The sequence below is a fragment of the Lycorma delicatula genome, chromosome 13 (assembly GCF_047948215.1).
Source record: "Lycorma delicatula isolate Av1 chromosome 13, ASM4794821v1, whole genome shotgun sequence".
NCBI classification, from domain to species: Eukaryota; Metazoa; Arthropoda; class Insecta; order Hemiptera; family Fulgoridae; genus Lycorma; species Lycorma delicatula.
Window position 1 is genome coordinate 19,127,495 of NC_134467.1, and position 22,280 is coordinate 19,149,774.

Genomic DNA, 22,280 nt, shown 5'->3' on the forward strand with positions numbered 1-22,280 from the left:
TTTTCTTTCTGCTGATCTCTATATCAACTGATCTTTTAAATTTTTTTTGTTACTTAGAGATTCAAGTGAGAAGTTATTTTAACTCCAGAAACTATTTTCAGAACTTTTTAAAGAAGCCAGTATCATAGCATAATGCAAGGAATTATCACTAGGATTTTAATATAGTTGTTTTCTGTTGCCTTCTGGATTCTAATACCATTGACTTCCTAAAGAAATTTTGCTTTTGGGAGCAGTTACCCACCTGCAAGATGATAGAATGTTCTGTACGTACCTACTATCGCTCATTTATGCTCTGAGGAGGCCATTGGTATTTATAATGGGTGTAACATGGTTGCTTTATTCATTAGCTGCTTGTATATACTAGCAATTTTTAATATATACAATCGTTGCACCTTGACCACCATGAGGAGGTAAATATCAGGGGTTTCCCTTCAAATCTCGGATTTGAAAAAGATTTTCTAGATTTTCTAATATTTTAAGAAAGGAAATTTGATACTTGTAATTTGTCATTAAAAATAAATATTATTTTATTCTAAACGTAGAGATTTAATTCATAACCAAAGTATTTCAATATTTGACCTCTATATTTAATTCATAAAATCTCAAGAAAAGAAAATGTAATTCCATTAGATCTGTATCTACCTATAATTATGACCAAAATAAAATATTTTCATTAATCTAATGATAAGCCTGACAAACACAACAATGTTTTTTTTTTAAATAATAAAAATGATTAAATGGCTCACTTACAAATTAAATACTAGTAGAAATTGTTTTTTCAGAAGTGTTTTAAGAGCTACCCTTTTAGTATGTAATCAAAATATATGTATATATATATATATATATACTATCATATGTTTGCGGCTTCATCAAGATATTGAGAGATTGACAATTTTAGATATTTAGACAATTAAAATTTATTGGTTAAGAAGATAAGTAAAACAAGACAAATCAATAATAATAAATGACAGTAATAAAACTAATAATCACAGTCACAATAATAATCAGAATAATAATAGTGACAACAGCAAACAATAATAATAATAATAATACAAACAGATATTTTTACACACAAAACTGAATTTGAAGTAATCATCAGGATTTATTCACAGATAGATAAATAATGAAAAGCGAAATTCAGTCCCATTGACAAGCATGACCACTAGACTTAACACTTTTAACCATTAGTCTTGCATTAATAACAATAGTACAATAGATAAGATAAGTACAAAGTTCTTTCAGCACAAATACCTTTGCTGTTCATAAATAAAACTACCATAACAATTTATGAATGAAATTTAGTACATTATCTCTTTCACTTATAGTTTTACAATAACTCATCCAACCATTTCTTGTTTTTGTGTTCTGGAATTACTTGTGACATCACCTTAATCACATCAAACTCGCCTAACTCCTCTATTGTAACACTCTCTCGCAGACTGACATCTCACAGAACTGACATAATAATGTCTCACTTAGACTGATTTCAACTTGTCTTCCTCAGAGTATTTATACTCCTATCTTCATTACCTGTCACACCGAACCCAACTCGAAGCATGAAAATGATCGTTTGCTCTCACATATTTCCATGAAATTCCTACCCTGGTCTGGTAACTCTTCTTACGAAAAAACATCTGTTTACGTGTGTAAGTAGGCAGTATTACAAAGGTCCATTGTTAAACGGACCTGTTACCTTTATTAAAAAGGTTTCTTTTAGCCACTTTCTGGATTCTCCCATTATTATATTTTCTATTACTTTCTTCTTAATTGGTAGGAATCCATTACTCGATCTGTTATACAGTCTTGTTACAATATATATATATATATATATATATTATTTTACTGAAATTAATTTTTTTAAGATTCACATTATTTCCCTGTGTTGTTAAATTATATTTAAATTCTATTAAATTAACCAACTAGTATAGAATATTAAGATAAGACATATCTTACCCTAATTTTTCATATAAGTATTTTCATGAGGTCCTGCATCTTTAATCATGATTGAAATAATTCCATCATTGCATAATAAAAATCTAAAAGTAAAAATACTAAAATAATATTTTTATGTAATAACAGAATTATTTTAACCATGAGTGATGATGTGGGATTCCATTAAAGTACATTCATGAAAAATTAAGGTAAGATGTCTTATCTCAAATTCTGCACTAAGTGGTTTATTTAATATAATTTAAATATATTTGGTAGCATCTCGGCCTTTCATCTGGAGGTCCTGAGTTCGAATGCTGGTCAGGCATGTCATTTTCACATCCTACAAAAATTTTTATTCGTCTCATCCTCTTAAGTAATACCTAACGGTGGTCCCAAACGTTAAAAAATGAAGAATAAAAATATATATGTATTTTGTATTTATTCATTTTAAATTAGTTAAAATTCATTTAATAATAATCCTAAAAGAAGTTTTTTGATTACCTTAAAATTAGGCACTGTTAATAAAAGTTCTATTAGTAATTTGACTGATGAAAGTATTGCATAATTAGTTCTGAAAAAGATTTTCTGGATGAATAATTCTCATGTAATTGGAAAACATGTTTAATAATTTTTTAACTGTCTGTACAATCATTTCCAGGCATTACACTATGATAATAGATAAAATTATAATTAGTTATTAGTATTCCTTAACCTGGAATATTAAACAAAAATATAACTTTGCTGAATGGTATATTGGTAAAATTCATAAAACTAACCGTAAAATCAATTACATTTTCTTTATTTAATAATACCTAAATATTTTCAATGTAATTAATTTTTTTAATATTTATAAAAATATTTTTAATTGTATTATTTAAAAAAAAAAATGTTTGTGTTCATATAGGTGAGAAGTTTTTCACAGTTACGTAATGAATTCTCAGATGTAGACACATTCTATTTAGGACCTGGAGGTGCTGCTGGAGGTCCTTTAGGTTCACCAATAAGACGTAGTAGAAGTAGAGGACCGGTTCCGACTCAGCCGGTATTAGTTGAAGGTATTAATCATCATGGCGCTGGTGGCGGAGGTGAAGTAGTTAAAAGAAGATCTAGAAGTAAGAGTCGACCTAGAAATCTTTACGAACCTCCTGAAATGTTAAGACCTGTGAATAATGGTAAGTATTATATTTGTTTTTTTATTTTTTTATCTGTATGCTTAATTAAGGGCAATTAAAACTGGTTGAATGGATAGCAATAATGTTATGAATAATAAATCATATAATAAAACCTTTCTTTATTTACTTTTTATTATTTTTATTTTCTTTTTCTGTTTTGTATTTTTTCTTACATGTATTAATTAATACTAAATTTATTTGTTTATTCTTCATAGAATTCCAGAAAATAAAAATTATTTTATTCCAACTGGTTGTAAGCCAGTAGTATTTTTACAACTTTTCTCCTTTACCTGTTTAATATTAATTCTTAATATCCTTTCCAACAGATTATAGAAATTTTCACTTTTTTTAATATGCTTGTAATTCTTAATATTTTCCATGATGATTGAAAGTGAAAGTAACTCGGCTATTGCCTTACTGTAGGCTTCTTCGAATGTCTTTGCTCATCTGTCCTACCTCATAGCCCTCACAATTATTTAATCATGTCCATGGAAGTTTGAACCATGGACGCTCATTTACTCTAATTATTAAAGAAGAATTAATTATATCATACTTAAACATAATTAGACTGCAGTGATAAATGTTGTTGTTATTGAGTCTTAGATATAAAAGGTCTCAATCTTACACCACATGTAAATTGTTGTTTGCAACAGTGACAATTTTGAACTGAAACTGCCCCATAGTCTATCAATTAATTTAGTTTCAATAAGATTAAAGATCAGGGACTCTAGTGATTACAGAAACTGTTTCTTGTGAAATAGTTCTATAACCACCAATAACTGACAATACGGCTGAGTTTGCAAAAAAAAGTCCCTACAACTTGAAAAATGATACAATGAGCCCAGACAGGCGCAGTTAATGAAATTATGACCTCATAAACACCTATATAGAAAACATGCATGATTTTAAAATTCATGGAATACCCACTAATATTCTAAATAAAAAAAGACAGTTCAAATCTAATATTTTTTCCCCAATTCCTAAATATGGATTATTCCAATTACAATGAAAAAAAACTAGCAATACTTTAACTGGAATTAAGGCGTAAAAATATCTATGCAAAATTTACTGATTTGGATGACAAGTTTAGTTGAAGCATTTTTTAACACACATTTTTTTCAATTATTCTGGAGTTTAGTGGAAAAAATTGTGGCAGTATTTTTTTTTTTTTTTGTAGCTGGAAACCCTTACTGTGTACATATAAAAAATGTTATGCATAATCTGGATTTGAATATGTAATTTTGTAGATAGAATACAGAGATACATCTTACTTCACCATAGAGGTTTATGAAACAACATGAATACATCTAATCAAAAAATTTTAATTCAGTTTGTCATCAAAATCAGGTCATTTTGATTCAATTTCACTATTAATTGTCATGGACAACAAAATCATTGTTGAAATAATATTTTTGCTTAATTTTATTCTGTTTGAATGATATTTATTTTTTTTACAGATTTTTCACTTCTTGAAGTAATGAAGGAAGAGCCAATACGTGTTAGCATTAGAGGAATTAGACGTACGTTATATCCGCCATTACATCATGCACCTCTTGATAATGCACCTCCAGATAAAAGACTTCAATTAGATTGGGTGTATCCTTTTATATATATATATATTTTTTTTTTTTTTAACTCAATATTTTGTATATAAATACAGTCCCATATAAAACGCAACCCAACCTTACATTGGTAAATATTGAAATAATAAAAAGGCATGTGTAAATGTAAAGGTAATTTTTATTATTACCATCCATTACCTTACATTTAGAGTAAATGTTGGAAGTGGTTGCCATCTTCTTGAATACAATCTTCAATTCTTTTTACAGCGTTTCTTGCAACTCTTTTCAAAGTTTGTGGCTGGATATAATAATAATAATAATAATAATAATTCTTTATTCCATAATACATATACAAAAAAAGAATGTTTTTACAATAAACAGTAACATATAAATATGATAACTGAAAAATTTTAAATTACATTAATAAACTAATTTACAAAATTTCTCTTAAGTTAATTAAAATCACAATATCCTTAATTTTGTTTTTAATTACTACTACATATTTAATACAGCTTGTTCAATATTGACTTTCAATCGTTCAAGTGTTCATGGTTTGTTGCTGTAGGCTTTTTCTTTGAGGTAACCCCGTAGAAAAAAATCCGCCGCAGTCAAATCTGGAGATCTTGGTGGCCACAAGCCGTGACCGACAACACTATTACCAAAGAATTCCTCGACGAAATCAGAAGTTGAACCTGTGTAGTGCGATGTTGCACCGTCATGTTGTAGTCAGCAGTGTCTGTCTTCCTCTTCCAAGAGTGCGATGAACCGAAATAAAATATCCTGATATCGTTCTGCATTAATGTTGTACTCAAAAAAAATAGGACCGATTATTTTCTTCCGCGATATCGCGCACCACACGCCCAACTTCTGCAGGTGTAATTGTTTTTCGTGATAAACGTGGGGATTTTCAGCACTCCAAATTCTACTGTTTTGGCAGTTTAAGTAGCCATCCAAATGAAACTGTGCTTCATCTGTGAAAAATCTATAACATTAATTCCCTCATGCAGAAATCGATGGAACCGTTGACAATATTATAGCCATTTTTCTTTGTCGGTCTCAAGAAGTTGATGAACCGTTTGAATGCGATAAGGTTGTAATTGTAATCGTTTGGTCGCCCGATGAACAATCAATTTAGACAAATTAATTTCAGCAGACAAACGTCTGATCGATTTATTTGGCGAGGCGAGTAATCGGTCTTTGATTTCAGTGACTGGATCTGTATTCAACACTGACGCAGATCTTTTGTGTTCGTTGTTATTAACAGAACCGGTCTCTCTAAATTTTGCAACTAACCTTAATACTGATGTTTTGTTAGGAGCTGGTTTATCTGGGTAGTTATGGCGAAACAAATCTTGCACTGCAACCACTGTTTTCGTACTGAAGTATGACTCAATGAAAACACAGTCATCTAGCGAAAACACCATTTTGTCTCTAGCAATACATTGAACGTTATGATTGTATTGTTGTTACTATCGGTAGTGTTCTACTGCGTCGCCGCTATGTTCAGATGTTGGACGAGTCCATTTCAGTAACGAGTAGGGGAGTAAGCTTGACTTTTGAAATTTCATGGATGAGTGATTGATGGGTTGCATTTTATATGGGACATTCTGTATAAATAATACTTCTTTTTACTATCATTCAAAAAAAAAATATATTTTCAGATTATTTTCTTTATATTCTCCTGTTTATTTTACTTACTGAATAATTGGCATACAGCTATACATTTATACTACAACTACACTGTACAAAGGAAAGTGTGCTAATTACGTATATGTATGGTTTTGCATGTTATGATTTTTTTAGAATCTGAATATTTCATGATTCTCTTCAACCAAAAATCTTAATTTCAGTATTGAAAGATTCCAGAAGAATGTATATATCTTGACCTGGTTTTTGACTGATATTTCCAGAATGGATAAAGCAATTTGGATGAAATTTGACTCAATGATTTCTGGTATATGAGGATATTGATGTCATTTAATTTTGGTTAAAATTTGACAAGGAGGAAGGAGGTAAATATCACTTTGGTGATGTGTCAGAAAGTGTCAAATAATTTGACTAAACTATTGTTTCTCTGACTAAAATAAAAGTAACTGTAGTTTCACTTTGGTACAAACTGTTTTATTCTACCATAATAGTAATACTACATAGCAAATGTGTTTTGAATTATCAAACAGTGTTGTCAGCTCATTCTAACAAATGTTAAATTGGTGAAAATAGTAAGTAAACTGTTTGCCATTAGCCAGCAAACTGCTGTTTTATCAGTAATAAATACACTGTTAGCTAACTGCTTAGATCAAACAGTTTCAAAGACTAAAGCTGGTGTCAACTGGAACATTCTATAACCAATAGCCATTACATTGAGGAAAATATTAAAATGAAACTGTAGTTTTTAACACAAAACATTAACAGATTGATAATTCAATATGTTTTTTCCCAATAGTTTGTACAAATAATTGTTTTTTTTCTCTTTTCAAAAATAGTTTGTTTTTGTTCAACAGAAACAAAAACTTCCATCTCTAGACCATATATATCCCATTTCAAAAAGGTTAGGTAATTTTCTTATATAATTTAATGTCAGTTAGGTACCCAAGACTACTTTCTGGTGATATTTAGTCTTATTCAAACCTCTATAGAGAGGTGATGGCTAAAATTTTTTTTCTTTTTTGTTGTTACCAGACTCAAAACCATATTATTACACTAATTAAATAATTCCATTGTATTGATATGTCATTTTGATTATGTATTTGGGAAATTTCCCAAATATAAGAGCCAGGGCCTGAAGAAATAAGCCTAATTTTTTTAGCTTTTTTTTAATCAGTTATTTTTTTGTTTGATATTTTCAGTTGATCAACTGACTTTTATGAAATTTTTCTATAGTGGCTTCTGGGTTTGTGACATTAATATCATTTAATTGTTGTTACGTTCAAGGAAGTGGTGAGATAAGGTCATAATGGTCCGCTATTTAAAAATTTTAATTAAAGAGTAAAATAATTTTTTATGTAATTGTTTACTTTCATACTGATATATACTTTTTTGTTTCACTTAATATTCCTCTTAAGTAGTATTTTAATGAGGGTGAAGGTTTTGGTAGCCAGATGTTACATAACTTTCCTGATGAAACCGGAAAAGTTCTTATAATCCTACCTAAAAATCATATTTTCTTTTTTAATCTGTTTCACTAATACGTCAGCTGGTCTTATCTGGCTTTACTTTTTACTTTATATTTGCACAATATTTATATTTTTTTCATTTTCTAGGTGATTTAAAATAAAAACTATTATTTCATAATGATTATTTATTTAGTCTAATGAGAAGAATTAACACTATTTCTCAGTTTAATCTCCTACCAATGAAACGCATTTGTTTCTTGTATTCGAGAAGCTTTTTGTTCCAATAAAAGAAGAAATATTTTCATGTTAATTCATCCTTACACACTGCTTATTTTGAAATCTGAACTATTGGAAATTGATACAAATAAAACTATTAATACATCCTACTTAAGTTCTCATAATAAAAATGGCAGTATGAAGGGAACCCATTTCTCTGACAAACAAACAGAAGGTTGGGCAACTTTCCTTTTGGAATAAATTATTGGTTCCATCTTATTTTTGAAAATTTTAATGTAAAATACCAAGCAGTGATAGTTCATATTATGAAAAAAATTGTGGTAGAAATTTCCTATGAATTCCAAAAGATGTTTACCTGTTTTCCTTGATAAAAATTTGATTTTTCCATTCAGTAGTGGAAGTGAGTTTTTGAACGTCATTACTGTGAATGTGGTAGTTTTGACTATGGGATGAAGTCATGCAACCATGTTTTACATAGGATATTATAGAGCTTAAGCCATATCTAAACATGGCTAGTATCTTATTCGTAACATTATAGAAATTGTGTGACAACAACCAATCTCTTTTCTTTTTTTGCAGAATGAAAAATGTAGAAAGTCCACTTCAGATGATCTCTTACTATTGTTTTACATTCTCAATACTTGTTTCAAATTTTCCAGAGACTTTCTAATAATAATTCTCTAGTTACATGAAGTAAATCTGTATTATTATCTTTTAAATATTTGTCTTCATTGTTTGAGGTTTTTGATCAGCAACCATATAGTTCATTTTTAACTTTCTCTCGACCTTCATTCATTCAAACACTCTTTAACTAAGAGACATAGTCAAACCCAATTTGATTTTTAAGTCTTCTATAGATCTAAAATGGAATTATTCCGTCATTTTTCAGAAATTTACCAATTATTCACCATGTAAACCTACTACGTACCGTCTGATCAGTCATAGTGATTTTACAACTGGCTAAAATGGAAAGAAAGCGTACACAGTAAAATAAATATAATTTTTTCTTCTGATTGATAAGTAATAAAACATTATATAGATAACATCAGAAATATATAGAAATGTTATTCCGTGGTTAATAAAAGGAACAGACCTAACATTTGTCTGGTTGGATCAAGTGATATTATGCTTAAATTTTGATCAGAACAGAATCACAAAATACTCAAATTAATTATAAAATAATATGTAGATGTTATTAAAAAACATATTAATTATTTAAAATATAAACATATGAAATAATGTTTATGTAAATACATGAAGATACAAAATACAAAAAATAATTATAAAATGATTGATAATTCAGAAGGCGGTGGTGAAACTTATTTCAGCGTATATTTATTTATACATTGAATTTGTGTTTTGTGCTATTAGCAACAATATCAGACATGCAAATGTTTGTCCATTAAATTATATTTACGATGCACTCGTCCTGGAAATATAACATGAAAATTCCTATTTCTATTTGAACCTACTTCATATTCAATTCTTCACTCTATTTTTGTTCTATTAGTATCTTCTAAGCTCGGTAACCTATAACCATCATATGTCCTTATTATTTTTACTTTTGTGGCTACAGAAATATATGGTGCTATAGCTATAATGGCAAAGTATATAAACTAGTAAAAAAAAAAAATCTTTAAAATTGGTCTTTTTTAAGTTTTCTGTGTTAAGACATTAAAAAAAATTTAACAAAAAACAATAAATAATAAAATTGTAAATAATCTGAGAAAAAATGTTTATTCTTTTACCACAAGTCCAAGAAATTTATTTTTTATCGGATAGATGTTTTTGTGTTTCTTTCTACATATGTATATTGGCCTATATTTGGTCTTATAACTTTTGGCCTCTTTAATCATTTTTCATCAAACTTGATAGAAAGGTACTTTCTGGGAGAAAGAATGTATAAAATATTTACAAAGTTGGAAAAAGAGGGGGTGTTTTTTTGACTGAAGTAAAATTTCAAATCTTTACCGGGCCACTTTAGCAAAACAATTTTCTTTACAAGAGTGAAGGATTTTATCGTTATCACAAATTACAAAAAAAATTTATTTAATATTCATCCCCTTCCCAAAAGATGACTATATATTTTTGGTTTTTACTTCCTTGTATGAAGTAAAACATTCATATTGTAATCACGAAAAATTTCTTTTTCAGATATAAACGGAAATATCCATTTTGACAATCCCTGAATCCATTTTGACTAGTTTCATTCAGTATGACGTCTGTATGTGCATATGTATCTCGCATAACTCAAAAACAATTATCTGTAGAATGTTGAAATTTTGTATTTAGGACTATTGTAACATCTAGTTGTGTAGCTCTCCTTTTGATTGCAATCAACTAGGCCAAAAGTGTGTTTACAGTCAGAAGTAAAGCGGGATTTCAGTTTTCAAACATTTAGATTTTGGACTTTTATTTAACTGCAGTAATAAGACCTCATTGAGAGCTTTTCAATGATATATCATAAGTGGTACTTACTTTCATTGGTTCTAGAGTATAAAATTTTAATTAATGAAATATTTTGATTTTACAAGGGGAGGCACATTGGTTCAAATCCGACTTCTTAAACATATTTATTTTTTTTTAACTTTTTTCTTTTTTTAATTTAAATATGTTGATTTATTAATAATTATTAACTTCAGATTCTAAAAAAAAAATTAAGAATAAATAATAATTCAATAATAAAAATACAAAAAAAAAATTTTTTTAAATCAGAAGTTATTAATGAAATAAAATTTTATGTACTTTTCATTTTAATTCAAACATTTTTACAATCATAGGTAAATAATTATTAATAAATCAATATATTTAATTAAAAAAAAATATATATATATATATATATATGTATATATTATTATTATTATTATGATTTTACGGCCAACATGGGGACCACTTAAGTCAATTTTAGTTGGATCTTTTCTGAGAAAAGCGTGTTATTTTACTCTTCCGAGCTGCCCAGTATTTCTTCATCCGTTCAGATCTTGCTTTCTTTTCTTCATCCGTAAACACCCTCTTCGTTATATTTTGTCGTTTGTCTGTCTTTTGTTTAAATCTAATGCTTTTGTCTTTTAGCTTTGTGATTTTTCCAGTTTTATTCTGTAGGTCAGTCAGGGAAATTCCCAATTCTTTCATATCTTCTCTAATTTCTTTGATCCATCCTACTTTTCTAGCTTTTGGAACCAGAGCTTTTCAATGATATTTCTTGACAGTCTTGTTTCCGGTGTCCTTATGAGATGACCAAAGAAAGAGATTCTTTTTTTCCGCATAGTATCAGTAACAGGCTCTATTTCTCGATACACCACCTCATTTGGCACAATCCACCATTGGCCTTCTTTTTGGTTTTTTAATGATACATGTTCTGACAATTCTCCTCTCTATTTTCAGAATTTTTTCAATTCGTTTTTTTTGAGTGATTTTGAAAAGGGTCTCGCTTCCATAGGTGACTTCTGGCTGTACTACAGTTTTATAATGTTTAAGTTTTGTTTTAGCAGAAAGGCATTTTTTGTTATATGTTGACCAAGTTAATTTTTGGGATTTAATCATTTTATTTGTCCTGTTTTGCCAGTCACTTTTTCATTTAAATTATAAGTTATTATTTCCCCTAGATATTTAAATTGTTTTACTATTTTAATTTTCTGATTGTTTACTGTAAAATGCTCTATTACCATAGGATCTATGGCCATTAGTTCAGTTTTTGAAAAGAGATATGAAGCCCTATCTTTTGTGCTAGGTTTTGAAGGCTCATGATTTGTGTTTTGGCTTCTTGAATATTATTTGCTAAAAGAGCGAGGTCATCTGCAAATCCTAGGCAATTTAGTGCGATGGAGTTTTTCTTAGTACCCATTTTTATATTTTTGGGATTTATTTCATACCATTTTCTCATGACAAATTCGAGGGCGCAGTTAAAAAGGAGTGGTGAGAGGCCGTCTCCTTGCCTCAATCCAGTTTTTATGTAGAAGGGTTGAGAGAGTTCACCTCTGAATTTCACTCTGGACTGGGTATTGGTTAAAGTTAATATATGTATATATATATATATATATATATATGAAGTCAAATTTGTGTGCATGGTTGCAGATCTAAAATGTTTTCACTTACATCATATATCTACTTAAGCAACGTGAAACATAATTAATATATAAACTAATATAAAATGCTAAGGAAATTTTTGGGGCCATTTTTCTTGATTATAATTGAATATTGCGTGTTAATATTTTGCGATGAAGATGAGTAAACTGTGTACTACTATTCACACACACATTATGGTTCAATTCAGTATCCTGAAGCCCTTGCCTTTCCCTTATTAGACACAGTAATATGAATCTTAGGTGCCTTATACTAATTTAACTTTTTATAGAAAAAGTTCAATAAAGTTATTTTCTTTTAGAATTAGAAATAATTCGCTCATGAAAAATTTTTTTTTTTAAACATTAAGTATGGATCTTATAGTATGTGAGAATAATTTTGAGGATTGCTATAAAATTTGTCTACTAGTTTTCAATATTTAAATAGGATTCTTCTCTTACTTGGTTCTCCATTTCTCTTGTATAAATATATAATTTTTTTTAATTTATGCATTTGTTTCAGTCTACTTGATAATAAATATTGATGTAATATTTAGTAACCTTCTCCTGTTTCATTTTTTTTTTCATTCTGGTTCATTGGTTGCAGAGTATTAGCCAAATAAAATTTTAATTAATGAAATATTTGGATCTGAGTGGAAGGCAGATCGATTCAAATCAGACTTCATCTCCTTTTTTTTAACTTTTTTTTTGTAATTTATTTTTAAAAATTTTTAATCTAAATATATTGATTTATCAATGTTTTTTTTTTTTTACTTTTAAGGCCGCAAAGGACCACTTTAGTCAGAATAATTCAAGTCTTTTTTGCCGATCTTTTGGCCTTTAAGTTCTTACCTTTTACTTTCTCCCAATATTTATTCGTTCTTAATGATTTTGCTTTACGATCCTCTTCTGAATAAACCCTTTTTGTATAATTAAAAATTCTTACTTTAAAGTCGGTATTCGGATCTTTAATAACAAATTTTAATTTTTCAGATTTATTAAGTAAATCTTCGTAAGTCAAATTTAATTCTTGCATGTCTTCTTTAATTTCTTTGATCCATAACGGCGGATTTTTTAAAGACCAAAATCGATCGATAATTCTCTTAGTAATCCTATCCTGCGGTAATCTTAACAAGTGTACACAGAAAGAAATTTGCTTCTTTTTCATAGTATCAGTTAAGGATTCCAAGTTTTCGTACAGAAATTTATTAGGCAATAATCTGTACTGATTTTCGTGTTTATATTTTTGTTTATGCAGGTACTAAGAATCCTGCGTTCAACTTTAAGCAAAGGTTCAGTCCTATTTTTCTGATTTAATCTAAATAAAGTCTCGCTTGTGTAAGTAATTTCCGGTTTAACCACGGTTTTGTAATGTCTAATTTTAGTGTTAATCGAGAGCGATTTTTTGTTGTAAGTATTTTTGGTTACTTGTAGCGTTTTAAATAATTTATTAAGTCTTTCGGTCCGATTTTGTTTTTCGTTACAATTACAAGTAATGATCTCTCCTAGATATTTAAATTTTTCTACAAGTTCTACTTTGTTTCCATTAATATTCACAGAATTAATAACTAAAGGATCTATAGCCATCATTTTAGTCTTCTATATTTTATTAATAATTATTAAATATTATATTATAAATATTATATTTATTTATTAAAAAGAAAAAAACATTTTTTTTTTTTAATGAGTAATATTAAAATTTATTATGATTCATGTTCTGTTATGTCAAAAAAATAACTGAAGCTGACTAACTGGAATTTTTTTTTATTAATTTCTCCATAAGTACAGAAATAATCAGTTTTTTGTATTTATTTATTTAACCATGTAACATAAAATTAGAAATGAATATTTTTACATAAAAATGTGAAAAAAATAGAATTTATAATTTTGATTATTGTTCTTCAATAAAAAATAACTGTTTTACCTTTCCTCCATTAAAATTTCAATTTTTTAAATATTGTGAATTTAATATTACAAAAATAGGCTTAATATTATTTATAAAATTTAAGTACATAATTTTAGACTAGGTATAAAAAAATGTATTTATATAATCCTTAATTCAATAAAAAATCAGATATGGTTACAGAGGTCATGATACTAAAAGAAATTTATGGGTGTTACCGACTGGCGAGTTACTTTATTATGTTGGTGCTATTGCAGTATTGTATGATAGGGATGAAGAAGCACAAAGACATTATACTGGTCATACGGAAGATATACAATGGTAATAAAACAATTTTTATGATAATCAACATTTTTTAGTGGCACTTAATATATAAATAGGACAAAATGTTACTTTTCGTTTAAATATCTACAATCTATTTAATGGATGACCAATTTTTTATTTAATATTCATTATAATTGTTTTTTTTATTGTTCTGTCTTTAATTTTTGTTCAAATTTTAAGTTTAAATTATTTCGCTAACAAAAAATCAATTGTTTATTATTTTTTTATTTTAAAGATTATAGGTTTATCTTCCAATTATAGTTAATTATAAGAAATTAATTTTTAGCATATTAAAAATGCCAAACTTGGTCAGCATTCAAAATTCAGAACTTTAAGGCTGAAGCAGGATTTTGTCACTTAAATTAAGAGAATATGTTTTTACTGTGCAATGAAATTACAAATAAGAAAAAAAATTACATTGGTGTAATAAATTGAAATCATATTTTACAAATTTTCAATAACTGTAAGAGTTCTGGTACTGCTGATTTTCCTATATCTACACATTTTATATAAATAAGACACAAAATAAAATCATAAAATATATAATAAAATTAAGACTAATTATATGTGATATTGTAATTAATATAAAATAAAATAATATTAATGGTGAGGTTGAAGGTAAAGTTTATTTTTTAGGTAGATTTCATAAGAAAGCTACCTATTGTAAGGGGTACCATGACTCGACTTCTGTAAAATTTCAACATATTTTTGCGTTTCACATCCCCCAGACCCCAAAATCACTGTCAATTCAAAAGTCTGTATTTACATTTATATATATATATTTCACTTTCTTGTGGACACAATAACTGTTGTAATTTTTTACCAACCACTTTCAAATTAATATATAAAATATAAAGACCTCCTCTCAAGTTTGTTAAGTCAAGTTTGTCAAGTTTGTTAATCAGCAAAATCGAACCATGGAGCAATGGGGGGCTTTTACGAAAAAAACAATATATCGCTAGAACTCTCTTATTTCGTAAAATATCGAATTTGTTTAAAGTTCCTACTATTCTTTGGATAAGGGCCTAAAATTTATCTAAGTAAAGTTTTTTGATATCACCAACCATTGGCTCAGGGTCTTGGAAAAATGGGGTTTCGAAGACAAAAAAATCATACCTCCCTTAACAGGCACAGTATCGAATCGGTTTAAAGCAATATCGGTTGTTAGTCCTCTAAACATTACCTAAAACTTTTGTCTGAAACAATTTTTGATGTGACCAACCCTTACGGCAAGGGATGACCAAAATGTTGCTAGAATTATGAGAAGATGGGGCTTGACGAATGCTAAATATATGAAACTTTTTTCGCATGCAACAATTGTTGTATTGAGTAAATTTTAAGTTTTTCTTAACTTTAAGGTAGAAATCTTTTTTATCCCCTACTTAGCACCGGAGAAATCTACCTCTGTCTTCTGGCATGTCAAAAGTGATTTTTTAGTTTGTTATATTGATATAAAATATTAAATACTTTTGATTTATTGATGCAATGAAAATAGATTGTAATAAAAAGAAGTTAAAGTTTGCAAAAAGAAAAAAGAAAATTATGATCTTTATTGCTGAAAATAGAAAAAGTCTTTAAGTTTGAAATTTAAAATTGATAAAAGTATTAGAGGTGGCTAGCTCCTGGTGGTTGTGCAGATACTCCTGCTTCCAGGGTTGTGGAAATAGCATTGAAATTATACTTGTGTAAGTAACCTTTTGATAAAAAAAATAATTATCTGTATTGAACAAATCGTATCAGGCTGGAGTCGTCATAATAGCTGCTGGACGAAGTTTGTCGGGAACATTGCGAGAGAAGTAGGTGAAAAGTCCTTGGAATGGTCTTGTTGCTTCCTGTCCCTTGTGATTGACAAATGCGATGACTAGAACTGTCCGAGTGAATGACTAAGGTAGGGTGAGAGTCATGAGTCTTGCTTGTGGCAACCCTGCTGGGGCTTATATACACTAGGCTTCTGATGTCACGTAGAATAATATTGAAACAAATAATTTATTAATAAATGTGGTTTATCAAATCTTTTGGAACAAATCTAAATATGTATTTTTTCTAATAACTGTATTCCACCATACTTTTAGATTAAATTTCTTTATTAATTAATATTAATCGTGTCAGGATTAATTTTAATTAGTACAACAAAAAAGTAGTGATAGCTTTGATTTTATGTAATTTAAGACTAATTTGTATGATGTAACGCCTTATTACAGATTAAGAAAGATGCTTTTTAGTTTCTTATTGTTATGATGAATAAAAAATAAGGTAAAAAAAATAATTGAGTTTATGCAATATATATACTTGACATGACATAGGTTTGTGGAATAATAAATGTGAAGAATTATTTAATAATACAAGTTAAAAAACTGATAACATGTGTTCTGGGAAAATCTTACAACTGTGGGTTGTTAATGATGCACAGCTTACACACACAACTTAATTAAAAATATATATCATTTTATTTACATATAATATTTTTTCGTTTATTTAATTCAACGATTAAAGCGCAGATGCATACTGTATTTAATTCGCGTGGGTGTGGCAGTACTAGCAGTGACTGTCGGCACTAACTGAACTAATGTAATCTCACAACTTACATAGAACAAATTTCACTTTTACAGTCGGTAGATTGGAGTAGCTGCCGAGGCTTAACACACCAGGTACCGAGTCGACCGGGCAATCGAGTTCGAGACCCGGCTAGACCGATTTACTTTTTTACACTTTAAATATAATTCATTTATTTAATTCTACCACTCACCTTTAATGTCAATATAGTAGATGACAACAACAGCTCTCCATCAGTGCTACCAGCCTTTGAAATATTAACTAAATAAAATAAAATGAATAGTTAATATTAAAAGTGTAAAAAAATAGTTTGGTTGGCAACCGTATGGAATTTCAAACTTCCTGGTTCAAAAGGACAAGGGAAAATGGAATTTTCCACAGGGATAAAGGGAAATTCCAAACTGGCTGACTGCAACAGTAATGTGGTGACAGGGGTACTATTGAAGCAGTATGCCCACTTAGTTGCTAGTTTAGAGAATTTTTTGGGTTGGGGGTGAAATTTTGCAAAAAAATATTTTTGCAAATATTGTTTTTTTTTTAATTGTTAACATTTGTGCCTACAAAAAAATATGACCTTAATTAGGCAAAATTTCAAGATATTGAGGGTGACCGATTATTTAGATAGATTATCTTTATGTTAAAATTTATTTTTATTTTTGTTTTCTTTAATCCAGCCTCACCCCACTGACCTTTTAAGTTGAAAATTTAATGGAATCAATGCCCCATATATAGAAGTAATCTGACCAAGTTTGGTCAAAATTGTCAAGCGGTTCTGGGGAAATAAGGTGAGCCAACACTGAACACACATGCATAATACGAACATTACCATCTGGATAATTTCCATTCCTTAGGTGTCAAAAGTCAAGATCCGGTGAAAACCACACATGCTCAAATTGGACCGATTACAATACTCTCCCTTCTAGAGGAATAGCTCTGCTATAGCGCTATCTATACAGAAAAGTAAAAATAGAGTTACTAAAAAAAATTTTTAATTATGAGAAAAATAAAAGAAAATATTATAATCTTTACAAGCGTAAATTAAGTTTTAACGGTAGTGTCCCATGAAGATATATTTTAGTACTTACCCCTTGGACTAAACAAATAAGTACCATGATGACTTAATATAATAAATGTAAATTAAATTTAAAAAAATTAAACATCGAGCTTTATGCTTAACTTAAACATAAGTATATAAAATTAACGTGTAATATTTCTAGTTGTAAGAAATACATCATAACTAATGTTTAATAAATACTTAATCCTTTAGTTTTTTTTTATTAATAAGTCTACATAGATGCACTGCTTAATTTACTGGAACAAAGAGATTTACTTTTGTTGATACAGGATGAAATTATTTTAAAAAAGTAAGGGGTTCGAAACATCTCCTTTTTGGATGTCTTTTTTTAAGATTGATGATTTTTAATAAAAATATAATTTTTAATGATTGGGTAATATGCAATATATCATCTCTGATTTTTAAATTAAATTACCTGCCTCTTCATTGTGCTGGTTGATTTTTTTTTTTTTACAATAATTTTTAGTTTTATTTCAAAATATTTTAATATAAAGTTGTATAGCTGTTACATTACACTGTCAAGCGTAGTTATGCAGCCCAGTAATCTAATTTAAAAGTAGAAAAAGTACTGATAAAATAGTATGTCATATTTCTTCATTTATCTATTAAATCAAATAATAAAATGATAATAAGTTTCATAAGTCCTTCGTGGCTTTCTATGGGAATCAAAATTCTATTACAATATTTAAAAATTTAAGGTATCTCTGAAGGCAAACTATATTATGGTTACCTAGCCGATATAGTAAACCCAGGTAGCAAGATTAAACAGTTGTAAGAATTAAAAATATCCTGTTTTTTTTTTCCATTTGGAATTTTCAGTGTTGATCTACATTTACTAACAAATGTCTTCTTACCTTGCACATCAATCTCGACTTCATTTATATTTTAAAAAAAATTGTTTTGATACCTTTAAAATACAGATTTGACGTATAGTTTTATTTCATCTAACGTTATCATATCCCTTAAATTTATTTAAATGCTAGGTAAGAGTATAATTTTTCTAAAGTTTCTACTAAGGGCCTTGATGTTAGTAAAATATTTACTTGCCTATTTTTATTTCTTGAACTTTAATGATTTTTCATAAAAAATATTGTATTACATAAATATTATAAGTTTGCTGCATACTTTCGTTATTCATGTTAACATTTTAGATGGTTTGTAAAATCAGAGGGACTGAGAGGATGAACATTACTATAAAGTATGATGAAATTTAAGATTCTTTTTAAAAGTTAACCAGCAAATGAAAACTGACCTTTTTGGTTACATTGTGTTTTACCTCTACTGTTATAATTCTCTGTTCACTTATCTTTTCCACATTGTTCTTACTTATTTATTTTACTATCTTTATCCCTGTTATGATAAAATATGTATTTACCACCAAATAAATGCATGTAATATGATAGGCAAACGTCAACAATACTTTAACACAATTGTAATTGGTAAATTTCCATTGAATAATTATTCATATGACTGAAATAATATTTTGCTGCCATCATTTTTTTTCTATTCCATTTATATTATTTCAAATTGATAGAATTGAATAATTTCATTAGAATATTGTTAAAATAAGCAAAATGTAATTCACATTTAATTGGGTACAATATAATTCATCACATTAGAACATATCAAGATGAACATAACATGAAATTAATAATTTCAGATTGCAGGTACGCATACTGGGGATAGAGTAAACGACATTGCAATTACTTTGAAATCATTACTTAGAAGAATAAGTCATTTTTTCTACTTGATAAAATAACATTTTAACTTTTGAACATTGAAGGTAGTCCAGAAATGATGGTAGAAATTGATGAATTTGGACATAAACCACATGAACAAAGGTTATTTAATAGGATTTGTCACAAATCAAAAGAATGTTTCCTTTTTGCAATCAGTAATAAAACGACTAAAACTTAGATGTTGATAATTATTGAAAGAATTGTACTCATTACCAAAAATATTTCAGGTAAATGATTCCATACAATGGGATTAGAAATAAGAATAGGAATTATTTTCATGAAACAGTTGATGTTCATAAAATTCCTTTGATTCTATTGTGAGCATTAGCATGTAATATTGTGAAAAAGTTTTTAGAAACTACCATTTGAGTTTTCCAAATTTATTAAATAGTCACTTAAACATATTCATGTAGCAGAAAAAACCAATCTTTGGGAACCAAATTGTTTTCTGCAATTCTAACTGACATTGCCGCTTTTCACTATTTCAGTAATTAAAATGTATGGGTAAACTACATTGCATTTCATAATCATATGCAATAATACATATTATTTACACCGATGTTGTATAGTAATGTTTTTAAAATAGTGAGAGTATACTGGAATGTAAACTCATTTTCTAACGATTAATGTAATTGGTGGAGGAAAGAAACTTAATCAATGCTCAATAACTCTTGTCCTATCACGCTACCTTATTACTTTCTATATATTTATTATAAAAGTTAACAATCATATTTTTGGGATTAATGAACAATATTTTTATATCTTTTTACTAAGTATATGCAAAAAAGAGCTTGCATTTAAGAATTATGTATATATAACATGTATATTTTTAAAAAAATGTTTTCTTTTTTTAGTATGGATCTTCATCCATCACGAGAAATGGTTGCTTCAGGTCAACGTGGTGGTCGTAATCGTAAAACTCAAGCACATGTACGTATATGGAGCACAGAAACATTACTAACTCTTTACCTTTTCGGTATGGGTGAATTTGAAATCGGTGTCACTGCCATTGCTTATTCTCACCTTGTAAGTAATTTTCAATTTATTACAATTAATATTAGTAATACTTAATCGATCTAAAAAAATTATTTCATCATTTATATTAAGTAACGATGAGTAACGATGATCATAAATTTAAGCTGAAAACACTGTTACTATCAAAAATAACCAGGCACCGTTATAAGGAAAATAAGAAGTGAAATAATTACATGGAATTAAATATCATTACTATTCCACTCAATGGATGTCATTTTCACCGAACTGAAAATGTATGTACTGAACTAAATGTACTTTTACAGATGTGTATGTTAAACTCATTGGAAATAAGGTGATATTTATTCTTCGAAGTAAGACCATCACAATAAAGATAAGATATGTTAAGAATAGAATAAATCTTGTATATTAAGTCCTTTAAATGTATTACAGCCATTAGACAGAATGGAACGGATAGAGTAAAACAACAAATTATTAATATACCACCTTTTTTAAGGGCATTAGGAGGAAGTCCTTCCTAATTACCCTTATACATCGGATAGGAATTTTAGCCATTATTATTATTATCCATCCACTAGGTAGTAAAAATAGTACTTTACTTGGTCCCACACAGAAACTAAAAACGTTTGCAAAGAATATTTTCAAAAGATTTAAATTTTTACACAAATAAATTTTTAGTTCAAAAATTGAAGTCTCAGAGTTTGAAAAATTAAAGATTGAAAATATCAGATGAAACAAATTTTTTAAAGAAATGGTTTTGGTAAATAAAAAAAAATTTCAATACTATATGAGGTGTATTCAAAAAGTAACAAGAATTTTGAAATTTCGCCGGTTGTACGAGGATTATTTTTTTTTCAAGATCCGATCGGTCACGAAATAAAAATCCGTGCAAAAATCGGATGAACCTTTGCGCAGCATCTCTAGTATGGTCTTCAATCACGCCGCCTCACTTCGTTTAGTTCTGAACGCGCAGCTAGCACGTAAACATGTCTACAACAATAGCATCTCCGGCAAGTGTGAAGTGCGTGTGATAATTCGATTTCTTCAGGCTGAGGGGTGTAATGCGGCTGATATTCATCAACAAATAAGTAATGTGTATGGTGAAACTTCAATGAGTGACAGCAAAGTGCGGAACTTTAAAGCAGGACGTGCAGATGTTCATGATGCAGGCGCTCAGGGAAGGAAGCGAGTGTCAACCGATGATCTCGTTGAGCGAGTGGATGAGGCAATTCGAGAAAATTGTCGGTCCAAGATGTCGATAATTTATAAAATAAAATTCGAGAATCAACACAAAATATCCGTAGGGAATCATTGAATAATGCAGTATCATCCCACACATCCTGTCAAACAACAGAAGGAGGTCATTCCCGATATTTATTAAAATGAAATGTAAGTAAATAAGAAAACTTTATATTTAATACATAAATCCTTTTAATAAATTTTTTTTGATATTATCAACTTTATTAAATTTTTATAATATTATTTATTTGCGACAGTTTTTCCATAAATTATCAATATAATATTTTTCAAAAACCAAATTTTATCCTGCCGCTATTTTGGGTACATCGTACCAAATTTTTATTAATATTATTTCCCTTATCTTAAAGAAACCTTTA

The 22,280-nt window shown here is 28.4% G+C and overlaps 1 protein-coding gene across 1 annotated transcript in view; it reads left to right on the plus strand.

Annotated features, from left to right (window-relative positions):
- DCX-EMAP (Doublecortin-domain-containing echinoderm-microtubule-associated protein) overlaps positions 1–22,280 on the plus strand; it is a 197,633-nt gene that overhangs the window by 125,019 nt on the left and 50,334 nt on the right. Inside the window, exons 6-10 of the mRNA XM_075381299.1 lie at positions 2,837–2,987; positions 3,018–3,104; positions 4,562–4,700; positions 14,152–14,301; positions 20,526–20,697. Of these exons, the coding sequence (XP_075237414.1) occupies positions 2,837–2,987; positions 3,018–3,104; positions 4,562–4,700; positions 14,152–14,301; positions 20,526–20,697 (699 nt within the window). The remainder of the gene's footprint in view (positions 1–2,836; positions 2,988–3,017; positions 3,105–4,561; positions 4,701–14,151; positions 14,302–20,525; positions 20,698–22,280) is intronic.